At 44.3% G+C, this 8,022-nt stretch overlaps 1 protein-coding gene across 1 annotated transcript in view; it reads left to right on the forward strand.

The window, feature by feature from the left end:
* EGLN3 (egl-9 family hypoxia inducible factor 3) overlaps window positions 1-4,432 on the forward strand; it is a 30,252-nt gene extending 25,820 nt beyond the window's left edge. The window contains exon 5 of the mRNA XM_029999460.2: window positions 683-4,432. Coding sequence (XP_029855320.1) covers window positions 683-720 — 38 coding nt within the window. The 3' untranslated portion in view covers window positions 721-4,432. The remainder of the gene's footprint in view (window positions 1-682) is intronic.
* The last annotated feature ends 3,590 nt before the right edge of the window (window positions 4,433-8,022 follow it).

An 8,022-nucleotide genomic window follows, 5' to 3' on the forward strand; every position in this document is an offset into this window, starting at 1 on the left:
CTGCAGAAGCCTGGAAAGAGGTGACCCTAGCTTTCCTAACGGCAGCCACACTGCCTGCTACTGTACTTATATGCTACTGGCACCTGAGTAATGGACTGACTTGTCCAGATGTGCTCCAACACCCTACCTGGGGCCATGCTCAAAGCTTTGGTGTTTGGAGCAGTTTAAGATCTGGTCTTCAGGGACTGCCTCAGGCAGTTCCTCGAAATACAGTGTGGACAGCACTCATCTTTTTTAAAATGTGTGCTATGCAGCCGGGAACCAGCAAAGTTGTAATTAGTCAAATGCGTTTCAGAACAGACTGTTGTCATCTCTGTCGCTGGTATGCAAAGCAAATACTGGCTTCACCCTTAAGAGGGATCCTGAGCAAGGGGCCAAGAGTTGGGGAGAAGAGTGTCACAGATCTGGAGTCTGAAAGTTTATCAGGCTACTTAAATACTGTATGAGTAGTCTCCAGTTTCAACAGGGCAAACATACAAAACCTTGGTCAGACTATCTCGTTAACATGCTGTGGATTCATACAGCATTTCAGTCCATGTAGTGAATTCCTATTATAAGTCTGAAATGGAAAGTGCCGTCCATTGAAAACAAACCAACTTTATTCTGTTTCTGAGTTTTTAGATGAATGCTGTCGGAACCCTCTGGCTTAACTGCCTTTCCTTTTTTCATCTATTCTATGTAGATGCAAGGAAGAGAGAAGCACCTCTTAATGAAGACTAATCAACTGTTCCTGAACTCTTTTGTGAGGAAATAAGATCCCAAAGATGACTGCCATTTCCAGCAAACAAGGGCAAATTCTTGTTATGTACAAGAATGCACTGGTTGTGTCTAGCATGTGCATCTTATATTGATGGTACTTAAGGCAGCCTCCTGTGATGCCTGCATCTGGCAGAAGGAACACTTGTTCTCTCTTTGCCTTTTGCTGGAAAAAGTAACCAGGGTTAAAAAAAAAAAAAAAGAGTATCACTAAGCCTAGTAGTAGTGGCTTAGCCACCTGGCTTTTGAACACTCTTGTAACCCAGACAATGATCATTGGAACTAGTGGTAAAAACCTGAGTCTTACTTGCACTTTATGGGGGGAAAAAAATAGTCTAGCTCAATGGGAAGGAGCTTCACAAGTTTAAGAGCTGTGGCAGACTGCTAATGGGTAAGGAGAGATACTGGAAATGTGAAATTAAACCGGATTTTTGTAGAGCGTCTTGTGGTCTGTCCCACACAGGCCTGTCAATGTACTGCTTTGCACATCACTTTGCTGCATAGAACATTGGCAGAACATTGGCTCAGCTCTTTGATAGCATGACTTTCCAAACAGATTTTTGTCTACACAGTCATCACATTTCCTGGATTTTGTTTGCTTTTCAAGAGTCAGGTTCTAGCTGTGCAGTTGTGCTGCCCTTTCTGTCCCAGGACAGAGGGGGAAGTAGTTATGCATCTGTCCACAACTTTGTAAAACCATTTCCTTTCTGTTCTGAGCGGGATGGGTTGTACATTTTCTATTTTCACAGTTTGGTAAAGCAACTGTTTTCTCCCAAAAGTTTGGTAAACTTGGAAGGCTGATGGCACAGAATGCATTGGCACTAAAGGACAATGATATGTAGAGTTAAGTGTTATTTTCGTGACTTCTCCATCTACTATGTTTTGTATGACACAGATATGAATCTGGAAGGAAAAGGTATGTCTGGCAGTCTGACAAATGTATGATAAATAATGGGTAACCTAGACTTGATTCCTATGCTGCTTATCCTTAGTTAACACACTTGTTTAACTTTGCATGTGTATGTAATCTGAATGAAACAGTGATTCTGTTTCAATTGATCTGTTATGCCAGGTAACTACTTCTGCTGTGTCCAAGCCATGACTCAAATGGCAAAGCACATATTTTTTTTTTCTCCTTTTTTTTTTTTTTTAAACTTGTTAGACTCAATGAATAAGTGGTGAGCTATCTCCAATCTGCCTAAGCTTCTACAACCAGCACTTACTATGCAGTTCAGAATAGCTCTTAATGAAGTTGGGAGCTGGTGGTGGATGTATTTATCAATCACACTAATTGTTCTCAACCTAATACACTCACTTGCATTCATTTTTGTCTCATGTTGTCAGTGTGTATGTCAGACCCTACTAAATGTTCCAAATATATGCCCTCTTCAGTGTCCCATATTTTCCCATACCACCTGGCTGCAGTGGTGAAGGTGGTCTGTCTGAACTGCTGGCTCCTGCACCAGTTCACCACGCTGTGCCAGGCTGTCATGCTAGTGATGGGTCTGCGGGCCAGCTCTGTCGCACTTGAGCTAGGGAATGAAAAGGTAGTGTGCAATGGCAAATATTAAATGTCAGTGACAGAAGGGTAACAGCTGCATAGGACAGAAAAGAAATAAATTTCATGACGTAAAAAATGGTAATAGAAGTGGAGTATTTTTTTAAGGAGTTCTGTCTCTTAAAAAAAGGGGAAGGAAAGAAAAAAAAAAAAAGCTGAGCATCCTTCAGCCTGTCCTTGAATTCTGAATGTAAATACAGTAGTGCTAAGAAACTCCTTGTTCTCTCTGGCTTCTCCCAGAGATCCAGCTATGGTCTTACGGGCTGGACTTTGTTCAGCCTGACCACTGTGCACCTTAAGAGAGGAATATGAGGGAACATGTGTGACAAATATTCTTATAACTCGAGACTAGAGAAAGACAAATAATCTGATAAATGTCCTTTAATGTTAGGAAAAACATTATTCCACTGCAGTTGCTTCTAAGTAGCACAACATAGACTTGAAGGAAACTTAACAAAAACTTGAAATTCTCATCCTGCAGTGTTCATGTGGGAGGAGAAAGAGTTAGGGCTTTTTCCTGAGAGTGAGAGGTAACCCTTTGAAAGATGGGAGGTGACGAAAAAAGGGGGGGCCACAGGATTATTATTTAAAAAGGTGGGGGGGCACCCAACCTGTTTTATTGCTATGCAAAGTTGATAATGGCATGTAAATTTGAAACTCCCACTTGATAGTAGAAGGGGCAAAGACAGCTAAAACAGAGCAGAGCAACTCTTGCTTTGCCTTTAGAAACTGTAACCTTAAAAAAATGCACTATAAAGAGATGTTAGTACACATCTCATGGGAGCCTGGAACAGTGAAAAGATGATGGGATGGGAGGGGAAAAGGCTTTGTATAAAGGTTGGAAAAGAAAGGTACTTCAGTTACCGCTATTGCTACCACCTGGCTTCAGCTGTGGTCAGCAACACATGTGTGGTGGGTGGAGCATAGAGCAGTATAGATGCATTTATTGTAAATAAAATACATATTTTCATTTTTGGCCAATATCTTCCTGATCTAGATAGAGAGAGCAATTATTCTGTGGCAGAGAGCATTGTGTTAATAAAGAAAAAGCAGCTGAGGGCACAGGATTTTGAGACCAATTCCTCAGTCCTCTGTTCCAGACCTTTACCCTGTTTTCAGGTCAGTGGGATGATCTCCTTGCAGACGCTGTAGTTTAAATGGGGGGGTGGGTGAAATTGTCTGAAGAACTGTGGGGGGAAGCAGGTTGCTGCAGTAGGGAGGGCATTTCAAGAGAGTCTTTCCTTGTGTTTTGTCTTTACGGCAAACCATTTGAAACACCTACAGCTAACAGCACTTATCACCCAGTTGTGAAAAAGAGTGTTTTCTCCAAGGCATTTAATTTTTAGTCCTCCAAAAGTTTTGTTGCATGTTTTTTTTTTTTTCCAACCTTTAGGTAATGTGCCTTCATCATTCATATCTCTGAAGATGTTACATGCCACATGTGCATGTCATGCAAGTTTTTGATGGCTCTTTAAGAAATATGGTTGCCTTTCCAAATGCAATTGTGTTGGAAAAATATGCAGAGCGACCAAGCCACAATTTCCAACAGGTGGTTTTTGTTGTGCAGGGAGGAAAAAGGCCAGGAGACAGTACTGAAAATCAAGAGACTATTTTTATTCTTAAACCTGTAACCACTGGCCTTTTGAGCAAAGTAGCCTCTAATAAATCTTATTTTCTTAAGATTACTTCTGGTTCCATGAGGAATGGCCTTTGCAAAGTAGTCTCTAAAAATATCCACTCTTTTTTTCCTTCTCTTTTTAAACAGTTTTAGTCCTTTCCTATTGCGTTTTTTAAAATGTTGGAATATAATATATGTATTTGTTGTTGTTGTTGCAAAATAGCTGGCTCTAACACCACTTGCATCTAGAAGAAAATGTATCTATTTGCAGGCAAATAACTAGTTCTACTTCGACTGTGATGTACTCCCAGCAGCTATCTGAGAGTGAGTTATGGCTACATCTTCTCTTGTCAGGTTGTATGCTGGTCAACAATGCTGGCACTTTGCATCAGATTGATATAGAAACCTCTAGTAATATTTTACCATACATCACATTTTGTATTCCTGTTACTATTAAAATAAAAAGTGGCAGGAGTCAATAAACACTGGGTCACGTTAAATGTTGTCCTGTGCAAATCTTTTCCATCTTGTGTCTTATCATGGCCAGGGTTGGGGCGGGTGGGTGAAGTGCCACGCAGCAGGATGAAGGGTGCTAGCACTGCACAGAGGTGACACCGAAATCCACGGCCGCCGCTGTCCTCCGCTGTCAGGGAGAGCTTTGTTGCCATCAGCTTGGCACGTTTCCTTCGTCACTTCCTGCTATTTTGAAGTTATTTACCTTGCTAGTGACCCTCTTCTTGAAATGCCTATTTGTTTTCACACTCCTGTTAAACCAGATAACATTCTCACGAGTCAATTGTTATCTGATAAGTTTTATTTTTAACAGTGTTCACATCCTCCCCCTGCTACTTTTCCAGCCTGAGTCCCACAGTTTTCTCCTGCAGCTGCGGGGGAGGCTTCTCCTCACTCCCACTAACATTGAAGTTGACTGAAAGCCAGGACATTTTCACTCATCTGTTAAAGTGCTGTGAACTTTTTTGATTCTTTTGCAATATTGTGAATAGTGGGAATTATCCCCCCCATGTAAAAGATGCTTTCTATTGTGGAGGGCTTGGATTTGCCTTTTTTTGGTTAAAGAGGGGAGAGAATTCTAGATAATCTGCCACTTTCTTAAGCATTTCTTTTACAATGAGAAGGGCTTAGAGTGTGTGGAGAAGACCTAAGGAAAGCAGAGGGGTTTCTCCTGTGATCATGCTCCTCTCAAAGTAAGGGTTTGTAGGGACAGCTCAAGAAGCTGCTGGCCATCGGCCATTCAGCTGCCAAGGACTTGTCTTTTTTCTGAACTCTGACTAAACTTTCTCAAAGCAAATATGCTTGCAGTAATTGTTATCTTACAGCTATTTAGGGGTCTCTTTCCTTCCCCACCTACCCAAAGGGATACGGCTAAATATACTTGCACTGACACATTCCCATGACTCTTGAAAAATGCATCTGATATCAGAGATTGCACTGAAAATTACAATGTAGTGTGATAGTGGAAGAGAGGTTAGTAAAAATTGATTCCCCTTTCCTACATAATTTGGTCTCTGTGGAGTACTTCCACTTCAGAGAGTTGGTAAGACTCCTATCCTCTTTCACAAAGCCTAGATAGAATTTTTTATTTTTTTTTACTCTGTCTTGCGCAAAGAGGGGATAATTTCATCTGCATGTCTGTGTATTATAAACAATGCTGGAGATGCTAAATAAACTATACTAGGCCAACTGCAGTCAACAACAGTTCTCTGGCAAACCCAGTCAGTGCAGGGTGCAGGTCTGCTCCTTTGCTGGACATCCACAGTGGTAAGTCTTCCTGCTAGAGGTGAGAGAGGTGGCAGTTTGTGGTCCCTGATCTTAGCCAACACCCTGGAGACTGATTTAGCAGGAGGGGAGTCAGAGTGTGGCTGCCTAGTCCCAAGGTTTTTGGGGAAGTGTTAATCTGGCTGGCTCTTAAAAGTCCACTGTATGGGTGGCTGGCGAGAAGCATGGAAAGAAAGACCCTGTAGTCCAAGCTAATAATGCTCTGAAGATCATTTGTGACCACATGCAGCTGTTCTTAGTTCCTTTAATTTTGACATGTTCTCAGCTCATACCTGCTAAAACACCTCAGAGTAGCAAAATCAGAACAGAGGTTTAAACTGGAGCACTTGGGGGGGAAGAGATCTCCAAACTGTAGAGCCAATGCATTTAAACAGAAGTGTTTCTGTGGCTAAAGATGTCCTTTTTTTCCCCCAACTGTGTCAGTCTGATTAATAAAAAATACTATCTATCTCCCCTTACAAGCCTTGCTGCTCTGATACAGCTGTTACTATTTAGTAACTTCCAGAACTGTGACTTAGAGCATTTTCCTGGTCCCTCATGCCCCATGAGCTATGAAGCATTGCTGCTGCATGATCTTTCAAATACCATAATGCTATATGCAGCACAGAAGATTTCTCAACTGAGAAATCATCATCCAATTTAGCAAAGAAGCAGCAGAAGGCACGGCACTACTCTGAAGAGGTCCCCGTTGCCCTATAGAGCTGGTGGTGCTGCTGTGGCAAGCTGGTTTTGTTATGCTTACTTATTAACAGGACATATGACAGCAATAGGTGAGATCAGGCCTGGGCTAGCACAAGAACTGACCACAGGGCACTGGTGTGGGCTCCGGAGTGTGATGGACAAGTTTGGCCAGCACCCTGGGAACAGTGGCTGCTGGCACTGAGCTGCTCTCTGCCAGCGTGTGCCGAGACCAGGCACGTCATCCTGCCGATGTGGAAGAGCCCGGGAAGCAGCTGGGTAATCTGATGCAGAAAGCTGAGTGTGGGAGCCCAAGCGTTTATGCATTTAGGGGTTACAACATGGAGCCATGACGACCCCCCGCAGGCTTTGTGTTTGTTCCTGGGGGAGGGGATTGAATTCCCAGCTCCTGCCAGGATGCTGGGCAGAGGGAGCAGAGCCATCTCCATCCAGGCTTCTCTTTCAGATCAGAGCATTATGCAGGTAGGTATGGCAGCAGTGTGAGGGATAAGCCAGCAGCACAGCAGTAAAAACCCTGCCGTGGGAAGTAATGAATCTCAGTTTTGGAGCAGCACCTGTTGAAGAACTGCAGATTGAACTGGAATTGTGCAAAAAGGGTGTGTTTTGCCCCACCTTCGGCATTAGCGGTCGCCTGGCTGAGGTGTTTGCATGCCTAGGCTGCTGGCCAATGTAGCATTCAGAAGTGCCCTGTCTCTTAGGTGTGGGTGTTAGGGAGGGAACCGCTCTGGGACCTAAGGGTGCAACCTGTGGGTGCTGCAGCACCCAGTACTGTAACGCTTGCATCTTGTGAGTACTTAAAGATTCAAATCTCTCCAGTGCATGGAAGCAGCGAAAAAAGAATTAAAAAAAAAAAAAATTATGAAGGTGGTGTATATGGGAACTGGTAGAAGCCATTTCCCCTTCCATGGCAGCCCTTGCAGCTGGAGCTGGGAAGAGCGGGATCTTGTTCCCTCTTGGCACAGGGCAGTCATTCCTGCATCTCCTGCCCCTCCCCCAGGAGAGTGCCCAAGTGCCTTGCTCAGCTGGGACCCCAGGCACATCCTGGACCCAGCTACGTGGGGTGGTGATAGCATTGCCAGTGCTGGTGAGCTTTACAGAAGACTGGGTGAGACAAAGACTCCTGGGGGTATCCTTTGGTGTAGACAGACTTGCCACCCCTCACAGGGTGAACCACACGACCACCCAGTCCCCACTGGTCACCCCTGTCTGTAGCTTATGTCCCACCTTCCTACAACAAATGGCTGGTTTTGTCCCAGTTTTATTTTTCCTTCCTTTCTGCAGAATGAGGCTGTCCTTGCAGCTCCACCGCCGCCGCCGTGGCTGCTGCCCTGCCTGGGTCAGCCATAGCGACAACCTCTGCTTTCACGGCAGAGAAAAGCTGCTTCTGAAGCCAAGCCCCAGTTATCCCCGAGGAGAGTGCCCAGCGCCGAGCACACACGCCACCATGGGAGCCTGTGCAGAGGCTGGCCGGCCCCGCTCTTCAGGCTGGATCGTCCCTTCCCCGGCAGAGGACGTCGAACTATTAAAGTTGATGAAAGATGACATTACCGTCACCATTCCCTCTCACTCGCTCCGATAGCAGTACAAGAAACCA

This window comes from Aquila chrysaetos, chromosome 2 (genome assembly GCF_900496995.4).
Source record: "Aquila chrysaetos chrysaetos chromosome 2, bAquChr1.4, whole genome shotgun sequence".
NCBI lineage: Eukaryota > Metazoa > Chordata > Aves > Accipitriformes > Accipitridae > Aquila > Aquila chrysaetos.